This window comes from Otolemur garnettii, unplaced genomic scaffold (genome assembly GCF_000181295.1).
Source record: "Otolemur garnettii isolate 467f Iridium unplaced genomic scaffold, OtoGar3 scaffold00023, whole genome shotgun sequence".
Taxonomy (NCBI): Eukaryota; Metazoa; Chordata; class Mammalia; order Primates; family Galagidae; genus Otolemur; species Otolemur garnettii.
Window position 1 is genome coordinate 11,997,293 of NW_003852418.1, and position 21,282 is coordinate 12,018,574.

Below are 21,282 nucleotides of genomic sequence, written 5' to 3' on the forward strand. Positions count from 1 at the left end.
AGTCCCAGCTACTTGGGAGGTAGAGGCAGGAGACTTGCTTGAGCCCAGGAGTTGGAGGTTGCTGTGAGCCGTGATGCCACGGCATTCTACCCAGGGCGATAGCTTGAGGCTCTGTCTCAAAAAAAAGAGAGTGGGGAGATTGGGATGGCAGCTGACACCACCCCAGTTTAGCCTTAGGAAACAGTGGATTCCCAAGTCTGTCCACACAGGGACCAGGGTATGAGTAACAGAAAAGAGCATACATTGGAGGGTAGGCAGACCTTTCCATAAAGGGCCAGAAAGTCACTAGTTTAGGCCTAGGTGGGGCCTGTAGTCTGTGGTGACATCTCTGCCACTGTAGCATCAAAGCAGCCATATACAATTTGTAAATGAGCAGGTGTGGAAGATAAACACTTTTTTTGTTGTTAAAACAAGAACAGGCTGTTGTGTACCAGCTTAGATCAGAGCCCAGGTGGATTTCCATGAGACTGGGAAGATACACTGGGGAAAAAGCAGGGTAGGCAAGCTGTGATTTCACTTTATAAGACAACTCTTGGCCCCAAACTTCCATATGCACCTACTGAATATATGCCAGGAAGAAAAACATGGAAAGATAAATACTAAGTTATCCTCAAGGGTTAAATGGGGATGGGTGGGACAGAAAAGATGGGGGGAGGAATGTCAGTCAAGAGGGAAAGAAGGATCAACCTCCTTGAAAAGTCTGTTTGCCCATGTCTATGTGAGATTGTGAAATCAAAGCTCCATGTTGGAAGCAGCAGGACAAATCCCAAGCCTTCAAAAGGAAGAGCCTCTGCCCAGCAGCTTCTTGGAAACAGATGTCTGTTTTAAATGAGAACCAGCAGCATCCAGGGAGGCAGGACCACATGTGAACATCTCATGTGGCTCCAGCACAGTCCCTTCCCTGGCCTCAGTATGCCCATCTGTGAAGTGGGTTCAGCTAACATATACACGGATTCACACCCTTGCCAACTTAAGAGTTACTTCTAGAACTAGGAGGATGGGGAAAGTGGCTTTGTGGGTGAGGATCCATAATTGCGTGAGGGGCGGGTGCCAGCAGCTGGGGTGGGATCTTGGCAGCACTTCTTCCCACCAGCTGCTGCTGGCTGTTGCCCAACCGCCCACCAAGGGCAAGGCACAGCTGAATCTGCCAGACCTGTCCCTCCCTAGTCAGCAGGCACACCCAGGGATGGGGCCCTGGCTTCTCCCACCCGGCCAACCCCCGGCCTTCTCCACTGGAGCCAGGATACAGAGGTGAGTGGCTGCTCTTTTGGAAGACAAATTCATCTCCCCCTCCCTGTTTTCCAGCCCCTCAATCAGGCTGGTGGCCTGCTCTGCCCCTGGGTGCTTTGGAGGAGGGGTGTGGACTATACTAGCTGGGAGGAGACCCCTGGAGCAGCAGGGCCACCTTGCTTTTGTTTCCAAACTCTAATCCAGGAAGGGCAAGTGGGGTTTTCATAGGGCAGCAGTGGGGTACAGAAGAGGAGGCTTGAGGGACTTCCCAGACTAAAAAGAGAGACTCTCCCAGCCCGAGGGACAGAGGCCCAGAGCAGCAGGACTCTGGCCCTGTGACCAGGTAAAATACAGGCTGCCCAATTAAAATTAAAATTTTCTATAAATAATGAATAATTTTTTTTTTTTTGAGACAGAGTTTCAGTATGTTGCCCTCGGTAGAGTGCCATGGCAGGCATCACAGCTCACAGCAACCTCCAGCTCTTGGTCTTAGGCAATTGTCTTGCCTCAGCCCCCCTGAGAAGCTGGGACTACAGGTGCTCACCACAACGCCCGGCTATTTTTTTTTTTGCAATTTGGCCAGGGCCAGGTTTGAACCCACCACCCTTGGTATATGGGGCCGGCGCCCGACCCACTGAGCCACAGGTGCTGTCCAATAATGAATAATCTTTTTAGGGTGAGTATGTCCCAAAGGTCACATGGGATATACTTACACTAAAAAAATTATTTGTTTGTCTAAAAGTCAGTGGAATCAGATATTACATTTTTTGGTTTGTTTTGGTTTTGGTGTTTTGCTAACTTTTGCTCTACTAAAAGGGTGGCAGAAGTCTTAGGCCAGACGGGGACAGGGCCAGCCTCAAAGACACTGTCCTGGCAACTACAGGAAAACTGCCAAGCAGGTGGACACTGGGAATCACACAGGCTCGATCAAGGAACAGAGTCAGGGACTGCTGTGACACGCCTGCCTTTCCTGGCATCATATAAGCTGCCTTGATTCCAGGGTGACCAGTAGCCACGGTCTAAAAAATAGGACCATTAAAATATCTGCACCTCTGCACATTTGCCTGGAACCAAGATAGAGATGTGCGGTGGGCCTAAGGTGTGCGAACTCTGTACCTACACGTGAGTTAAATTCATCAGGGTCAAATTAAAGTTAATCCAGCACAACATAGAGTCTTTCCCATAAGCCTCGGTGTTCCTAGACAGATTCACGCCCACGATGCAGACAAGGGGGCAAGGGCAAGTCTACCTGAGAACCCTGGGCCAAGGCAGCCAGGGAAGGAGGGGGCAGGGAGGGTTCTCACCAGCCTGGAGTTCCGTCTCGTGTCCTTGTGGCGTCCTGACAGGTAATCAAGCTCAGCCTGCTGGACACACAGGTATTCTCTGTAAGGAGAATGAGGAAGGGCTGTGAATTAAAAAGAAACAAGGAAAGGAAAAGAAGCAGGCCAGGTGGCCAGTGTCCCAGTGTGGAGAGCAGCCACAGTTCTCAGCGAGGCTCAGAGGACACCGGCCAGCTCCCTCACATCAAGGGCTGCATGCCCAGCATTGAGCAAGATAAGTTACCAGAAAGCTCTCGGTTAATTCCCAAGCACCACACATAGGTTCTACAGCTACTATACATATTTTTAAATTTTCTTCTTTTTCTTTCAGAGATGGAGGTTTCACTATGTTGCCCAGGCTGGCCTTGAACTTCTGCACATTTTGAAAATGAGCAAACTGACCCAATCAGGCCCAGGGGCTCACAGCAGGGAGGAGGCTGAACCCAGGTCCGAAACCACACAGTGGCCTCCAGAAGCCCAAATCTTCAGCCTTATGTTATACCGTTTCTGAAGCTGGGGCCCAGTCCAGGGGGAGGTCAGCATAGCATGCCTCCCTTAAGGTTAAGGGTCTGGACTTGGGGGCCAGGTCCTTAGAGGACACCAGAAGCTGTCCCTCTCCCCTCAAGCACATCCCCAGCTCCCATTCTGTCCCCTGCACCAGACAGAGGGGTACAGTGAGGGTCATGAGAGAAGGGTGAGGGACACTCATGCCATGGGGATCCAGGCCCTGGCAGGCATGGGGAAGATGACATCTTTGCTGAGCCCAGGCGAGACAACAGAACAGGTCAGCATTGTCCTTGGAGTCGATTTAGCAGCTTTTAATCCCACTTCCTGATTACAGGCCATGGGATCCTGGACAAATTGCTTCCCATCCTTGGGACTCAGTTTCCTCATCTGGAAGAAAAGGCTAAGGGAATCTCTCTTAGGGTTCTTGAAGAAATTGAGGCCATAATCAATATAAACTGAGCATGTCATTGCTGCTATTCTTATTAATTAGTGAGAGGTGAAGGACAGGACCTCTCCCTGAGAGCTTAGGCAGGGAGGGCCACTCCAGGAAGAAGGAACAGTGTTCCACGTGGCAAATGCAGAAATGGAGCGGCCTCTTCCCCTCCTCCAACTCTGCAGCTCGTAGGGAGCTGTTTGGCAGGAGCTGATGCTCAGACATGTGAAGAGAGATGGCACACTCAGTAATGACACACAGCTAAGGGCCTGTGGTTATGGGGAGTGAGCCATGAAAGAAAAGTCTGGGCTCGGCGCCTATAGCTCAACCGGCTAAGGCGCCAGCCACGTACACCTAAGGTGGTGGGTTCGAATCCCCAGTCTGGACCCGCCAAACAACAATGATGGCTGCAACCAAAAAATAGCCGGGCGTTGTGGCGGGCGCCTGTGGTCCCAGCTACTTGGGAGGCGGAGGCAGGAGACTCGCTTGAGCCCAGGAGTTGGAGGTTGCTGTGAGCTGTAATGCCACAGCACTCTACCCAGGGGGACAGCTTGAGGCTCTGTCTCAAAAAAAAAAAAAAGAAAGAAAAGTCTGGAGAAGCTAAAGGACAGAAAAGACCCTGAATGCCTTCCCAAGGGTAGTAGGGAGCCATGGGAGAGATTTGAGCAGGGGAGGGCATGGCAAGGTAGAGAAGGGGGGGTAGGAAGGGCAGGGGCTTCGAGAGCAGCAAGGAGGCTGCTGAGAACAGAATGAGGGAGAGGGGAGGGGACCTGAGCCAAGCCAGGCAGGGGAGCAGGCTTTCTAGGGGGTCTGCAGAGAGCTCCAGCCCACACAACAGGAAGGTGAGCATGGTGTTGGGGGAGGGTGCCGGTGCCCTAATAACTGGTAGTGAAGTCTGGGTCTTTACTCATGGGAGGACACACTCACTTAGGGCCAGATGACTTTTACTTTATGCACTGATAACAGGCCAGGAATTCTGGTCTCTCAGCCAGCGAAGAACTGACAGTGGAAGAACCGGCAGAGTGACAAGAAAGAGACAGAAAGAGTAAGAGTCTGGGGACCACCGGTGGCATAGGGGCAAACAGGTCCCCGTGCCTCAGCAGCTGCTGGAGTCTCACTGTATCTGCAGTGAGAGGGGCGCCCTGGGCCATCAGACTGATGACCTCAGCATCTGCCCCTTGCTCTCCCTTTCAGATGAGAGGGATGACAGGCCCCAGGCTGGCCCTGGGAAGTGGCAGGATGAGGAATCAGGAAGCCAGTTCTGTCCCCCTATGAGGCTGACCTTCTGATGTCCTTCACTGATTTAACATTCCCTGGGGCTTCAAGGGCAGGATTACCACTCACCTTCCAAACCCCAATACTTAGGACACATCTGGCATTTTCTGAGGATAACCCTAGTCGGCCATGAAGACAGGATACAAAAACTGCGCCTTTTCTCTCTTAAGTTTCCTGCTTTGAGTGCATATTATAACTTTAAGTGAAGGAAGAAATGTGTAATATATTTTGAAAACCATTGCATTCTAAGATAGTTTAACTTTTTAATTAACCCTATTTCCTCAGGCTGCCCAGTCTATGAGTAAGGGATAGAGGGAGGGGAGAACTTGGGGTCTATGTTCCACTATCTGGGAAAGTCACCCCATAGGCCCCCATCACTCCCTGGTCTCACCCTTTTCCTGTCTCACTGGCCTCCTAACTGCACCCCAGGGCCTTTGCATATGTGGCTCTTCTGGCCCAGAATGTTCTCCCATAATACCCAAGTTGTTTGTCTATTTTGAGTAGAGACAGGGTCTTACTCTTGCTCAGGCTGGTCTCCAACTCCTGAGCTCAGGCGATCCACCCACCTCGGCCTCCCAGAGGGCTGGAATTTATAGGTGTGAGCCACTGTCCCTGGCCCAGATGTCACATTCTTAGCGAGACCTTCCTTCTGACCACCTGGTTTAAAATGAACCTAGACTCATGCCTTCCTCCCTGGTTGGTTCCCTCCTCAGAACCCACCATCTGACATCCTCTGTGTTACTTTTCTGTATTGTTTACCGACTCCGTCTTCCCCGGACCAGGCTGAGCGTGTGGCTGCACCCCAACATGCTTGTTAACTAAACGAGCGACCAGGAGCTGCCTCTGTCACCACGTGCAGACAGACCCACCCACACATCCCCAGAGAGGAGAAGCAGAAGGATGCACTAATTAAAGGCAGCACACAGCCCTCCTTACTTGAGGCCTCGCTTCAGTGCTTCAAAGATCTTCTTCACCTGCTGGGGCTTGGGGTCTGAGCAGACTGACCCCTTCCGCAGGGTGCCGTACGTCTTGGAGGATTTTACAGGCATTCGTGACCTCACAGAGTTCCTGTTGATGGACTTTCTGTGAGGAGAGATGGAGGGAAGGAGAGTTCAGAGCAGGGTTTGGCCAAAGCCCTCCCCGGGGGAGGACACTTTGGGAATAGCAACCAGAGCCACAGGGAGTCAGGAGACCTGCCTGAGTCCCACCCTGACCTCCACCAAGTTGTGTCGTCTTGAGAAAGTTGTTGAGACTTTCTGGACCTCAGTTTCCTCATCTGTGAATTGAGAGGTCTGGATTTAAAGATTAAAAGAATAATAATAACAACCTGATATCAGAAATAAACCTACAGTGAGGCCCAAATGCTGATGCTGTCTGCTCAGCATGCTGTGCCTGTGCAGGCAAAGCTGCATGGGAGGCCAAATTGTAGTCTTGTGGTTTGCCTACGGGGTGGGCCCCTGTTGGATTTACCTGCCCAGCATCCATCTCCCCCCCCCTCCCCGCCCGGGGCATCTCCCCAGCTCTGCTTTTGATACTTGTGGTTGTGGGAGGAGAAAGTGGCCAGAGAAATCCACATTTGCACATGCACACACATATGCAGGCAATCTGACGCAAACCCACATTTGGGTTTGTGAACATATTCTGCTCCTATGGCCAAGGGGAGGCATGAGGCACAAATCTAGCCAGTAACCAGCCAGTTTTCTTTGGAATTCACAGGAGGGAGTGAGGTTTTTTTCCCCACTGGCCTTGCTAACCTAGAACTATACTCCTGGAACTCCTAGCCTCCTCTTTTTGCCACCATGTAGGGAGAATGGAGCCAACTAGAGAGAAGCAGACCAAATCTATGTTACAGTGAGTTCCTGGAGCTAGCCATGCCTGAAGCTGAACCTGCTGGTGGACTTTATAGTTACATGAGCCAGCTGGCTCCTTTTTCCTGCAGCCAGCTGGAATTGGAAATGTGGACTGTCTTCCAGCAGTGACAGTTGGGTCCCTTAACCTATAGAGATATGGCAGCATCTTGGAATGATTACAGTAGTCTGGAGTCCAGCACCCTCATCACTGCACAGCGCTGGTTTCTGTGGCACCTAAGTCTCCCTCTCTGATCCTGTAACTTGCTCACAGGGCTGAGGACCAGGCTGGCTGGTGCAGCCTTTGCTCACTAGAGGTGTTAATGTCCACTTGGTCCTCTAAAGACACAAGGTATGGATTCATGACTACAATAAAATAGACATGGAAGGAAGTGACTCTTTGGGCTGCTAGAGGAGCAGCCCAAAGGGGAGCTGCTAGCCCTTCTCTCTGTGTCCTCCTCTTCCCAGGGACAGGGACATGGATGCTCAGAGGGAAGCCGCTTCAACCACATGCTCAAGGGGCCCCCATGGACATGGCCGAGCAGGCGGAGAGAAGGAGTGGCCCCTGAACAGCCTTGTGGAAGAAGCCCCCTTAGACCTCTGCCCCGACCTCCTATCGGCTCCAGACTGCTGAGAGAGGGAAGAATAACATCTTGCTTAAGTTCTTGCATTTTGAGGGTTCTTTTATCAAAATATCCTCACCTCTGCACTGATACACTACCTCAGTATTTTTATCTGTAAAATGGAACAATAAAACCTGCATCAGAAGGTGGGACCAAGAATTCTATCAGATGTTAAGACAAACATCTGGTGCACAGGAGGCTTTATGTTGTGATAATAATCCTGTCCTAACGGTATCTTTCATCTGGCTCCCAGCCTGGAAAATAGTAGGTGCTCAGTAAATACTGAACTAAACTGAGTGGAGGGAATATGGTGTGCCAAGGGGATGGGAAACACAAACCCCAGCCTCGTGGCTCTCAGCTTTAACTGGAAGGTGCAGTAGGACCATGGGGATACCCCGCCAGGTGTTCCCAGCTAGGGGACAGAGGGAACAAGGGGGGAGGGGCAGCCATACAGTCTGTGAGTGGACCAAAAGAGCAAGTGCTTACCAAGCAGAGGCAGGAGGCGGCCAAAAGCCTGGACCTAGAGCCTCTGTAGATTTGGGGACCCAGAATAGGTGGGGGGAGGAATCAGCTCCCAGAGAAAGTCCACCCCCTTCAAATACCTTTACAATAAGATGTCATGTCTCTACAGAGCAGCTAAATTAACCTCAGGCCATGGCCACTGGGCTGCTAGAACAGCTAACACCGTGAGCCCAAGGGCCCTGGGAGCTTGGTGAGGACGTATCAATTGTAAGTCTACCCTGGACACTGGCTATTGCCAGGGGCTCACTAAGGGCTTTATAGAAATATCTCATTTAACTTTCACAACCACCTGATGGGGCAGGTATTATTTTTCAACCCATTGCAAAGTAGGGAAACTGAGGCTTAGATAAACAACTTGCCCCAAGATCATGCAGCTTGCCTGTGCAAACTTAAGCATCTGCAAACCCTCAGCTGGGGATCCTAAGCATCGGGCTGGAAGCCAGGTGCAGGAATCGCTCAGGGTCTCAAGAAACACCTGGAGGCCTTGGCCAACTCAGGTTGCCAGCCACACCCCACCCAGAGTGCTGGATTTGGTAGGCCTGGGATAAGCCTGGGAATGTGCATTTCTAGCACATTCCCAGGTGCTGTCAAGGCTGCTGGTGCATGGACCCCACTTTGAGGATTCTCTGTTTCACTCAGATGTCCTCCTGCTAAGGAGACCAGCTTTGAGAACTCCTCAGAGCCCTTGGGAGTCAGCTGCACTTTTGAGGTATAAAATCAAGGGCAAGGGACTCACTCAACCGCACACACATTCACAGAGCAGGGTCCTCCCGATCAGGTGCTGCGATGGGGGCTGAGCCCATTCTCCAGGGCTCACAGTCCACAGGGAGAGGCAGAGGAGTGCAGGCTGCAGAGCCAGGCAGGGAACAAGCTGGAAAATCTCCAGCTCCTTCACCAGCCCTGAGAAAAGGGCCACTGGCCACCACCCTGCCCTCGTCCCCAAGAAGTTCAGCGGGCAACCAGGCTGCATTTCCAGCTGGGCTGGATGCTGCACATTCCACACACACACATGCACTGTTGACTCAACATGAGAGCTGTCCAGGCCACCCCTGCTGATGGGGAACCAAGTCCCCATAGAGGTTCTGCGCCATGACTGCATGGCCAAGTCACAGACCAACATGCTAGGGGATCTGGAACCCTGCCCTGGACCCTCAAGGTCCCTCGCTGAGCTGCAAGCCCACCCTAGTGGTTAGGAGCAAGTTCTGGGTCAGTCCCCCATGTTCAACCTCCAGCCCCAGCACTTAACCTACCCAAGCCTCAGTTTCCTCATTTGTAAAGGGGATAATAAGAGTCCCTGCCCCACGGAGCTGTCATGAGATAGCCATTCACTTCACAAACATTTACTAAGTGTCTACTGTATACCAACCACCATTCTAGGGACTAAGGACAAAGCAGTGACCAAGATAGACAAACCCTCTGCCCTTGTGAGCTGACAGGCTAGCTGGGAGAGACTGTGAGGGCCAGATGCCGAGGTTTATGTCTAACTCCTCCACTTACAAGCTGTGTGACCTTGGGTAGGTTACTGAACCTCTCTGTGCCTCAACTTTCTCATCTGTCAAATGGAATCCAGGGCAAGAGTTACATGAATTAACAGATATAAAGGACTTCGAGCAGCACCTAGAAAAGTGTAAGTGTCATATATATGTCAAAGCTAAATTTAAAAGAAGAAAGCAAAAGAAAAACAAAAATCAGATGGTACCAAGTGCTAAGGAGAAAAATCAAGTAGAAAGGAGGGGTGATGGATTTAAATAGGCTGACAGGGAGACTTCTCTAAGCTGGCAGCATAAGGCAGGCTGGTCAGGTGGCTCTGAGGTGAGGCTGTAGGTGCCCCTTCCCGGGGCCCACTGTAAAGGTGGTGTGCACAGAGCCCTGGACACAGCCTGAGGCACCATCAGAGCTTAAACCCCATACCTACTGCTGCTGCTATTTGTATATATGTGAAACGACACTTCCCAAAGCCAGAGGGGCATTGTGCCCCCTCCTCTCCTTACCCTCCCTGAGGCCATATCACCCACCTCTTAGACAGGGCCCTCCACAAGGTTGCCATCTTCAGGCCGGCAGAGACATGCAGGGCTGCAGCCTCAGGGAGAGGCCAGGGTTGGGTCAGGGTCCCAGGCAGGCAGGCGGCAGGCAGCAGCAGGCAGGATGGGCAGGCACCCCCTCACCTGCCACCCCTCAGGGGCCCACAGTCCCCAGCAGTGTGCACCCTGAACCTGGGCACTGTCACTGCTGTGGCCAGGCCTAGAAGGGCCCACTCCCAGGAAGCTCTGAGCCCAGCGCTCCTTGTCTGAGGTTCAACCAGACAGGCGTAACAGCCACTCTGAGGGCTGGCCCAGCCAGGGAAGGTGATGTGCGGGCGGGCTCCCGATGGTGAAATCAGGCTGCATGTCTGCCCTGGGTGTCACACCAGCCAGGTAGGGAGCAGCCTCTGGGGGCGGATGATTTGCCCGCTCAGGGAGGACTCAGTAAATATTAAACAGCCCCTGGCAAGTCTGACGAGCTTCCAGACAGGCACGTGCATCCAGCTGGCTCCAGCCTTCGAGTGAGGCCACAGCAGTGCTGCCCAGAGTGGTGGCTGGAAGCCTCAGTGCGAGGCTGCTTGCAAGTGCAGGATCTGGAGCCAGACAGGCTGGGCTCAGCCCTGCCACTGCCTCCGGCCTCCAGCAGGGCAATTATAGGAGGGGCTTCAGGTGGGGACTCCGTGCAGTGAAGACACAAGCTAACCATTTAATTGGTGTCTGGTGACCCTGGCCAATCAGTGATGATAACAAAGGCACACATGACACTTGTAAATTTCAAACTCTACTCTCAGTGATTGTGTCCTGACTCAAGTCAATGAGTCCTGTCCCCTTGAGCTTACTTCACTGGCCTCTGCTGCAGTCCGTGCCACTGCTATGTCACACACACAAGATGGCCTTTCTGTCCTCTTTCTCCAGCCTCCTATCTTTGAAAATCAAGGGCTGCGGCTCGGCGCCTATAGCTCAACTGGCTAAGGCGCCAGCCACGTACACCTAAGGTGGCGGGTTCGAATCCCCAGCCCGGACCCGCTAAACAACAATGACGGCTGCAACCAAAAAATAGCCGGGCGTTGTGGCGGGCGCCTGTGGTCCCAGCTACTTGGGAGGTGGAGGCAGAAGACTCGCTTGAGCCCAGGAGTAGGAGGTTGCTGTGAGCTGTAATGCCACGGCACTCTACCCAGGGGGACAGCTTGAGGCTCTGTCTCAAAAAAAAAAAAAAAGAAAAAAGAAAATCAAGGGCTGCTATTTGGTTTGCACACTCCCACTGCCCAGCCTTCTCAACAGAGTTCTGAGGCCTCCTCACCTAGGGGGTCCTCGCCTGACATCCTGGGAGGAGACATGGCTGAGGAGGGGCAGGAAGGGGTGAAGGCATCTGTGTCTGTCAGTTGGGGCAGAATGCGACAGAGTTCGGCCTGGCCCTTTTTCTCCTCTCTGTCCATCCTCCCATCTCCCTACCCAGCCTCATTATGGCAATCATTCTCACCTTAGTATAAAATCCCCCCCACCAGGTTGCTTCTCCAAGTGAGTTCTCTGATTGTGGAATAAAAAAATCCACAATCCAGGGGTTTCAAGGCGCCAGGGTGGGAAGTGGGGACAAAGGAGGCATCAGTCCCCCACTCCAGGTGGAACCCTGCTCTCCCAGCTGAGGTTATTTTGCCCAACTCACCCAGCACTGAGCACCTGGCAGTGTGGCTGTGTTTCAGCCTGGTTGGGTTACCTGGGAAATAAGGCCAGAAGATGAGGCCTGAAACCCAACCCAGGGTGTCCAGCCTCGAAGCCAAGGGTCCAGACCTCAGGGAGTTGAAGAGAGAAAGTTAAAAATAGATGGCCTGCTCCCTGTCATTGTGGGCGGCTTCTCCCTCAGCTCACACCAGGGGACTACAGGGAAAGAGGTCAGACGGTGGCTGCTCAGAAACAGCCTGGGCTCAGCATCCTCTGGACTCCTTTGCAAGGGGGAGCCCCAAGAAGGTACCAAGATATCTGCAGCCATCAAGGCCATCTCTTCTAGACTAGGACTTGGACATCTCAGGACCTTGCTGACAGCCAGTGGGGTCACGAAGCTGAATCACCTCTGTCTTCCTCCCGCCCAGAATGCCAATCCCAGGAATCCAGGAGGGTAAATGAAAGGCAGAGGTCAACCTGGGGGTACTCTCTGGGCATCCAGGTTTCCCGTGGTACAGAAAGTTAAGAGGTCCCCAAAAAACTAGGCAGAAGGACAGCTGCAGGGAGAGCCAGGTACAGAATTTGTGGGGTTCAGTGCAAAACGAAAATGCAAGGCCCTTTGGTCAAAGCTTTAAAGAATTTTTAGATGGTGACAGCACAGCATTAAATGTAAGAGCAGTGCACAGGCTATGTGCTCCTGGGGTTAGCCTGGGCTATGGGGGTTGCTGACCCTTCCCCTCCCGCCACACCACAAGGGGGTTCCTACACTGCCTCAGTGGACCAGCTCCACACCCCGCAGCTTGGAGAGGTTTAGGCAGGCTGGATGCTCTACAGCCAGACAACCTGCACAAGTGACCTTCTCAGCCCTGATGACAGACCCCATAGGGGACCCTAAAGAAGCCTGGGAGGCAGCTCAGAAATGATTTAGTCGAGAAACAGCTTCGTTTCCTGGCTGTTTATATTAAAGACCTCTCAGCAGCACTTATGGAGCACCTGCTGTGTGCCTTTCTCATGGTCGGTCAGAATTTTCCTCTCTTGGGGGCTTGGAATCAGGGGCACTGGGCACTAAACAGTCTAGGGCTTTGGTCAAACTTCTTACCATCTTGGGGCTCCTACTTCTGGTGGCTCCCCAACACCGAGTCTGTCTCAACTCCTTAGGGTAGCCCAAGAGGCCCTGCAGGGTCCCCTCCTTCTCTGTCTACTCCTCCACATGCCGGCCACATAACTACTTTCATCTCTTAGAGCTTGTTCCCACCTCAGGACCTTTGCACGTGCTATCCCCTCCACCTGGGGAGTGTCCTCACCCCGCACCCAACTGCGTATGATTAGAGCTGCTCCTTCTGTGCTCTTAGGGCTTGGCCTAATGTGCCTGGGCTCACTGAGGCCAACTCAGAGACTCCAGCTGCCCCTCCCACCCCATTTTAGTTCCTACACAGCATTGGCCAGCAGCTGAATCTGTCTGGATTATTGTTAATTATTGTTTGTTGGCCCCAAGAGGGTGGGGCCTGGGCCTGTCCCCAGAGCTTGGAACAGGGCCTGGCCAGAATAGATGCTTCATCTGTGTTTAATTGGGTAAACGAGCCATTCCTAAGGGTGCTTTCAACCATGACACTCCAGGATTCTGACTCTGAGATGCCGCTTCTTCCCTGGCACCCAGAACCGGGCAGCCCAGAGACAAGGAGAGTGCACTGGGAGGGAGGACTCAACCTCAGGGCAGCACCACTGGAGTGAGGGGGGCCTGGCACGCATCAGTTGAACCCTCAGGAAAAAGCTCAGGGAGCACATACAGGAGGGACCTGGCTGAGGCTCAGAGGTCCTCCCCGGGATGTGGCCCGAAACTGAGACCTGAAGATGATCAAGCAGGAGCTGGCAGGGAAAGGCATGGGAAGGAGCTGAGGGAGGAGGGCACAGCAGTGCTAAGGCCTGGCAGGAGAAAGGCCATGAGGTGGGAGCACGAGGATGAGGCTCGCCAAGGTGGGGACAGGAGCCTTTGCAAGGTCTCCAGCAGGGGAAAGGTTTGATGGGATTTGGTTGTTGACTGACTGACCAATTGAATTCTGCACCCTGCTCTGGCTGTGGACTCCACCTGATGTCCCCATGTACTCTGACAGTCAGAGGTTTGGGCTCCCTCTAGATGTGTCAAAACTGCCCCACCCCTGGACCTGCCAGCTGGCTGGCAGTATCTCAGGGTTGCAAAGAGCCCAACATGAGGCCCTGAAGCCAGGGGCAGCAGGCCTGTGCTCATCCAGCTGTGGCTCCAGGAGCAGAAACACCTTTGCCCCAAGGACTTAGGACCTAATGCTGGAGGAGATACAGTTCAGTCAGAGCCTGCCAGACACTTGCAGCCAGATGCTCAGTGCTAACCCCAGGCCTGTCCCTATAGAGGCTGTTCCTCACTTGACAACTTCCCATGAGCTCGTACTGTGTGCCTACTGTGAGCTCCTACTGTGTGCTGGCTGCTCACCATGCCTCACCTCACAATAACTCATGACAGTCCTGTGAGGGAGGGACACTCGTGATCCCTATTTTTCAGATGAGGAAAACAAAGCTTACAGGGGTGAAGTCACTTGCCCCAGGTTACGGAGCCAGGATAGGTGGCACCCTTGCCTAATCTTTCAAACAGGAAGAGCATTCCCTCCTAGCCCCACCCCAACTCAGGACCAGTTTTGCTGTGTGACTTTGGACAAGCAGTTCCATCTCTCTGAACCTCAGTGTTCTGATCTACCAAGTAGGTCTGGTAAGCGCAGGCACATCCAGATCCAGAGGACTTGAAGCCATAACTGTTCAGGTCTCAAGGAAATGATAGGTTTCTCCCAACACCAGGAATCACGCATGCACATGCACATACCGTGCTTGGCTCTAGGCTGGGCATGAGCCTCAGGGTCACTGGCAATAAGAGGATGTCTCTGCCCTTCCCCAGACCTTAACAGGACCCACACCCATGACCAGGGCGGAACTTACGCAATCCTCCGGCTCTGTGCACTGCTGAAGCCTGCAAAGGAGGCGCTGCGTCCCACGACCCCCACAGCCCCTGCGTCCCCAGGGGACAGGAACCGCACCCTCACCGACATGGCTGTCACCTGCAAGGAGAAGACCGGAGAGTCAGCCTGGCTCCAAAACATAGTGAGTGCTGACTGTGGCTGGCCACCTTCTGCCACCACCTCTGGGCCTCTCAACAGCCCTAGACAGTAGGGCCAGCTGCTATTGACCCCAGGTCACAAATGGGCAAACGGGCTCCGTGAGGTTAGGAACTTACTGGGGGAAAGTGGGGCAAGCAGAATTTGAATCCAGGCCTCTATACTCTGCAGCATGACTGCCTCTGCAAGTGGGGGGGGGGTGGCAGCACCTCCAGAAACCAGTGCTTCTCACCCCTCCAGCCCTGGCCGAGCACCTGCTGCACCAAGCCCTGTGCTAGAGATGTGCACTGAGCAAGCCAGGCAAAGGCCCTGTCCTCAAGGGCTCCTGGCCCAGCAGGAAGGCCCCCCAACCACCCACAGCTGCAGTAAAGGGTCTGTGGGGAGGGGTGAGGAGGCCCAGAGGTAGCTGACCTAGCTGTGGAGGAGGCACCCAAGAGCGGAGAAGGAAAGGCTGAGGAGGGGTGAAGGGGAAGGGTATCTGAGGCAGAGGGAACAGCACAGGCAAAGACGCAGAGGCGTGAAAGGATGTGATCCAGAAACAGAAGGAAGTTCATGGGCTGGGCTGCGGCTCTAGAGGAGGTCAGGGAGGCCTGCCCAGCTCAGGTCCAGAGGGGCCTGGGCAGCCACAGGGAGGGGTTTGACCTTGCAACTGGGCAAATAACTGGGAGCCATGAGAAGGTTTTGTGCAGGGGCTGACAAAGCCCAATTCACATGAGGGCAGACTCCTGGCAACGAGGACTGCCATTGCCCTGGCTCCATCGCCCCGTCTCTGACCCAGCCTGCAAAGGGGTCAGCCCAGAACCCTGGCTGTCTTCTCTTTCTCCTAAGCCATCTCTAGATCGGAAAAAATACCACCACATCCCTTGGGAAGGTAGCCCAGCGTCTTCCAGCACAGGCCGTTGGAAAGTTCTGCTTCATATCTAACCTAAATATCTGCTGCTACAGTTTCATTCCTTGCTCCTCAGCCAGGGTAGTATTAATCCAGGGATCCCAGGGACCCTGCTGCCTAGAACAAAGCTACAGAATAGCTCCAGTCCACCCGGGCCCTTGGATAGTCCAGTCCACCCGGGCCCTTAGATTCTTGCTTGGGGAGACCCCTGCATTCCAACATCCTTGTTTCCAACAGCTGAGCCCAGCCTCCGCCCCTTTGCTCTGGTGGGGTCCATATCTGCCTGCAGTGACTTCCTCTATTAGGCCACGTCTGCCCAGTGTCCAGTCTTGCATTTGGTTTTTGGGCAGATCCTCCTGGAGCCCCAGAGCCCTTGCTGTGCACCTCCTGGCAAATCTATATGACCCCCATCCCTGCCAGTGCTATAAATAGGGAAGCCTTGGAAATAAGCCAGGCCTGGGCTCAGATTTGAGCAGTGCCATTCACTGGCTCTGGGCCTCAGTGATCAAAATGGTAAAATGGGATTCAGGAAAGGACCTGCCTTCGAGGCCGTCAGAAGGACCGGGAGACACTGTACCGAGAGTGCATGGTGCGCAGGAGACCCTCCCAAAGAGTGCTGTCTCTGTACTTGGCTAACCAAGACCCCAGCCCTGGAGGTGAGTGACTTCTAGCCTTGATGGGGGAGGGCAGAAAGCCCAGTGCCAGGAGCTGCCAAATGCTATAAATCCCAAAACAGGCTGGGTTTGGCGGCTCACATCTGTAATCCTAGCACTTTGGGAGGCTGAGGCAGGAGGATTCCTTGAGCTCAAGAGTTCAAGGGCAGCCTGAGCAAGAGCAAGACCCTGTCTCCTCTAAAAATAGAAAAACTAGCCAGGCATTGTGGCGGGCACCTATAGCCCCAGCTACTCAGGAGGCTAAGGTAAGAGGATGGCTTGAGACCAAGAGTTGGAGGCTGATATGAGCTCTGAAGCCGCGGCACTCTACCCAGGGTGACAGAGTGAGACTCTGTCTCAAACAAAAAAAATCCATAAACAGCAGTGTACAGATGGGGAAGTTGAGGCAATCTGGTAATGAGACATTGTTCATCCAGTGCTCATTATTAAGCCAGCCCTGTGCCAAATGCTTTATGTAAATTATCTTATTAAATCCACACAAGCCCCAGAGGAGCAGGCTCTATTGACGACCTAATTTGATAGATGAGGAAACTGAGGCTCACACTGGTGACAAGACTAGCCCAAGGACTCCAGCTAGGAAGCATCAGAGCTGGGTGGAGGGTATCTAGTGCCAGTGTTAGCCCTTGTCATCACACCTGGCCTCACCTAGCCCCATGCCTGCACCTGTGCTGCACTGCTCCCAGCTGGACCAGCTCCCAAGAGACAATGGTTAAATTTTCAGGAGCTGTGGTGAGCCGGCTGACATCACGCTGGTTTTTAAAATCAGCCATGGTAGGATTATTTACACCACAAGAATCAGCAGATGCCACAAGTCATAGCTTTTTTTTTTCCTGCTGCTTGTTAAACATTTTTGCCAGCTCACCGCTGCTCCTAGCCAGCACATACCCAGGGTGAGCCTAGGGAACCTTCTGGAACGCCATGATGCCCCCAGACAAGCTGGGCAAAGGAATGTGGAGGGAGCAGAGAGGGGGCAGGAGCCTCACTTAGGTCTCCAAGGTCAGTGTTTGGGACAGGGACTCTGGAGCCAGCCTTGGTCCCCCCACCCCTGTCCTCTCCGCAGCCTTCTGGGTCATTCCTCCCATTTCACCCAGGTCACTCCACTTCAGGGTCAGAAGGAAGGACACTTGCTAACATTTCCTTTCCATGCAGTGCACTAAACACAAAGCCATGGCTTCCTGCTCAGTGTGAAAGGACAAAGGAGAACTAAGGTTCAATGCAGATCCACACGACGTGCTACAACCTGACTGGGCGCTCATTACGACAACACTAGGAGGTTCAGCAACCCCATTTTTACCTGAGGAAAGAGAGGCTCTGAGGGGTGTGAAGGGGCCCAGGCACTCTACTTTTCAAGCCGGGGTCTGGGTCTTCCCCACACACCATCTGCCAAGAGATTGGCTTCCTGGCTAACCCTGCTATCTTCCAGCCCAGATGGGCTGCTTCCCTGCTTCCCCGTCACCAGGCTGTGCTGCCCAAAGGGCAGGCAGTGGAATGGGGATAATAAGAATTACCACTGTGTGCCTAAAAAGGCAGAGGTGGACCAGTGTTTTCTGTAAAGATTCAGATGGTAAATATTTTTGACTTTGCAGGCCATGTTTTTGTTGCAACTACTCAACTCTACCATTTTAGAGCAAAAGCAGCCACGGACATAATGAAAATGAATGGTCACGGCTGTGTTCCAATAAAACTTTATCCATAAAATAGCAGCTATCAACAAGGATGGGTACCCCTGCCTCCAGCCCTTGGGTAGCCAGCATTGCCTGCTACCTGTTCTAAGGGTTTAGAAATCTCATTTAGTTCTCCACACACCATATGAGGCAAATATTAATAGTACCATTATTCCCATTTTGCAGATAAAGAAAATAAGACCCAGAGAGGGGTGCAATGATTCCTCTAATGTCACACAGGTAGGAAAAACCAGAGCTGGGATTTATCCTGGGCATGTTGGACTCCAAAGTCTGTTCTCTTAATGCAAGGAGGCTGGGCTGGCTCCCTGAGCTGTGCTGAGAAAGTGCGCGCGCGCACACACACACACACACACACACACACACACCCACCCACCCCTGGGGTCAGACCTGGCCTGGGGGCAGAAAAGGGTCCCCACAATGGAAGCAGGATTGTGAAGGGGACCTGCCAAGCCAGAAAAGCAGCACTGAGGAGTGGCCTAGGAAAATCAAGCCCTGTAGAATTCAGGGCGCAGGAGCCTTCACCTTTGCAGGCACCTGTGGGCCAGCAGCTGGCGACCGCTCCCTGACAGCTCAGCTACTCCCCCTCCTGGCTGCATCTAGGTGCTGCAGCCTCACCCAGCCAGGTTCTGTGTGGGAAGAAACAGTCCTCCCGCTGGAAGACTGGGGATAAGACCCAAAATCTCAGGAGCCTCCCGCACCAAGCTCCTGACAAGTCCCAACGAACGTCTGTCACCTGCAACCAAGACTAGCATCCCTAATGTTTAAGCACTGGCCCAGCAGGGAACCTAGGCAGGGTGCTGGAGCAAGGTCTTGAAGACCCCACCCTTCCCTCTGTGTCTGAAGTTGATCCTGCAGCTGCTGAATTGCCAGCAGGTCTAGGAAGTCCCTGGGGAGACACCAGCTAAGGCACAGGTACACGGATGGCTCAGCTGTGAACAGCCCTGTATGGCCAGCGCTGTGCAGGGCATGAGAGATGTGCCAAAGATCCCACTGGACCCCTGAGCAGAGGAGGAAGGTACAAAGGACATGCAGTTTTCAAACCTTCAGTGGCAGACAGATGGCCTCTTCCACTCCCAGGTCTCTCGATGCCTCTCTCCAGCCCTGAGGTAGCACACGCTTAGACAAATGCCAGGACCAGCTGGTGTGTGCAAAGGGGACAGAAAGCAGCTCCCAGACACTGGGCACTGTCCTGGGCCTCTGACCCCAAGGTGCAGCTGGAAGAGCGGAACCCACTCCCGCTAAATCTGTCCTGCTCACTGCTGGCCAGAGCTGGCCCGCGCCTCCTCCACCAGCCAGAAGGAACCTGCAATTTCACCTCATTTAGAGGTGAAGCAGCTAAATTTAACGTCTCGGGCTCCTGGGGTTGGGTGGCTTTTATGCCCAAGTCCCTCACTTAGGGCTCTTTTTTATACACTCAAATGCCAGCCAGGGCTTAGTTTGCTTACAGGAGTTTCCAAAATAGCTGCTTTGGTTTAGCATGAAAGGAAACAGCAAAATAGCCCAGGATGGGGAATGTGAGTTTATGCAGAAGAGGGATGGGTGTCCTGAGGAAGCTGCTGTGGGAGCCACATGTCTGGAGCAGAGGGGGCCTGAGAGAACAGAGACCAGTACCCCCATTTTACGGATGGCACGACCAAGCCCAGAATGGTCACATGACTGGTCTTGACCCCCAAAGGTGGCCTGAAGAACCAGAAGAACCCAGACTCCTTCTTCTTGCCAAAGCCAGAGACCCCCCTCCAGGCCTCTGCCTGGGCTGCGTCCCCTGCTGCCAGGGCACCCTTGCCCCAGGGCTTCCCAGCCGCAGGTCCTATCCCCAAGCCCACCTCCTCTGAGGCCCTTTCTGACGCCCTGGCTCCAGCTGCCTCCCCCGTCCACCTATTTCATAGCCTTTAGAGAACTTGCCCCTTTCCCGTTGTCTCACCAGTTCTCAGGTTCATTGTGTGTCCCTCACAATCTCAGCTCCAGGGGGCAGGGAGTTTTTCTGTCATGTTCACATCTGTGTGCGGTGGTTGAATGAGTGATTATTGAATAAATGAACGGTTAAAAGATGTCTCTTCAGAAGTGTGTCTAGGGTCCCTTTATTCAATTTGTTCACCAGAACACAAGTACTGAGTACCTACTGCATGCAGGTGCTGGGCACACAGCTGTGACATGTCCAGTAGGAGGGACTGGGAGACAGGCAACCAAAGCACAAGGTGACGTGACCTCCCTGACAGGGAGCAAGCTGGGGCCTGGGGGAACCAAGCAAGGACCCCTAACCCTGCTCCAGGGGAGAGAGTAACCACAGAGAACCCCTGGGGGGGAGTGACATCTTAGGTCAAAACCTAAAGCTAGAAAAGGAATTGGCTTAGCAGAGGGCGAGATAGGATGGAAGAGTGTGCTGGGCATTGGGAACAGCACATGCAAAAGCTCAGAAGCAAGACAGATAGGACCAGTGGGAGGAAGTGCGGACAGTTCACTGGAGCACAGGTATTTGCAGGGAGGAGCCCTGAGAAGTGAGGCAGAGACCAGACCCTCATTCATGGTAAGTTCCAGCTGCACCCAGGAAAAAGGCAAGGCAGGGCAGTCCTCCTGGGCCCTCTGGATTTTGCAGTGACAGCCCTTTGAGTTCATTAACCCCTTAAATAAGCCACCTGGCCTGACAAACAATAAGTCTCAGTGAATAAGAAGTGAATGCCTGCTGTACACAGGGCCTTGAACACATAGGTCTCCATGGGAGCTAGGAGCAGTTGCTCAGGGCGGGGGGTGGGGGGGGCTTGGCTTCTTTGGACCAAGGTCAATGTCTCCTGGGCCAACACAGACCAGATTGTTTACAAGATGCTTGAACTCCTGGGCCTTCGCCACCTCAAATTGGGTTTTTGCCCCCTGGATCCCATCCCTGGCTGACGCACCCTTTGCTCCCTGTTGGCAAGGCCGAGGCACTGGATAGAGCTCTGGAGCCTTTCAGCAGGACCTAGAGAGGGCAAATCCCGCAGAAAACCTGCTGAGGCCATATCAATGGAAGCAAAAACAAAGACCAACTGATCCTCTCAGTAGATGCAGAAAAAGCATTTGTCAAATTCAGTAGCCTTTCCTAACAAGAACACTTAAGAATATAGGCGTAGATGGCACATTTCTAAAACTGATGGTAGTCATCTACAACCCACACCTAGTATCATACTGAATGGATTAAGACTGAAAGCTTTTCCACTTAGAGCTGGAACCAGACAAGGATGTTCTCTATTGCCACTACTAGTCAACATAGTACTGGAAGTTATAGCCAATGCAATCAGGCAAGAGAAGGACATTGAGGGTATCCAATGGGAGCAGAGGAAGTCAAACTCTTGCTATTTGCCAATGCTATAATCTTATACTTAACAAACCCAAGAGACTCAACCATAAGACTTCTTTCTGGGCTCAGCGCCTGTGGCTCAAGCGGCTAAGGCGCCAGCCACATACACCTAAGGTGGTGGGTTCGAATC

General features: G+C 53.1%; 1 protein-coding gene across 1 annotated transcript in view; it reads right to left on the reverse strand.

The window, feature by feature from the left end:
• RIPOR3 (RIPOR family member 3) overlaps positions 1-21,282 on the reverse strand; it is an 85,590-nt gene that overhangs the window by 20,564 nt on the left and 43,744 nt on the right. Inside the window, exons 2-4 of the mRNA XM_012803960.2 lie at positions 14,398-14,516; positions 5,701-5,847; positions 2,535-2,613 (exon numbers count right to left, since the gene is read on the reverse strand). Of these exons, the coding sequence (XP_012659414.1) occupies positions 2,535-2,613; positions 5,701-5,847; positions 14,398-14,516 (345 nt within the window). The remainder of the gene's footprint in view (positions 1-2,534; positions 2,614-5,700; positions 5,848-14,397; positions 14,517-21,282) is intronic.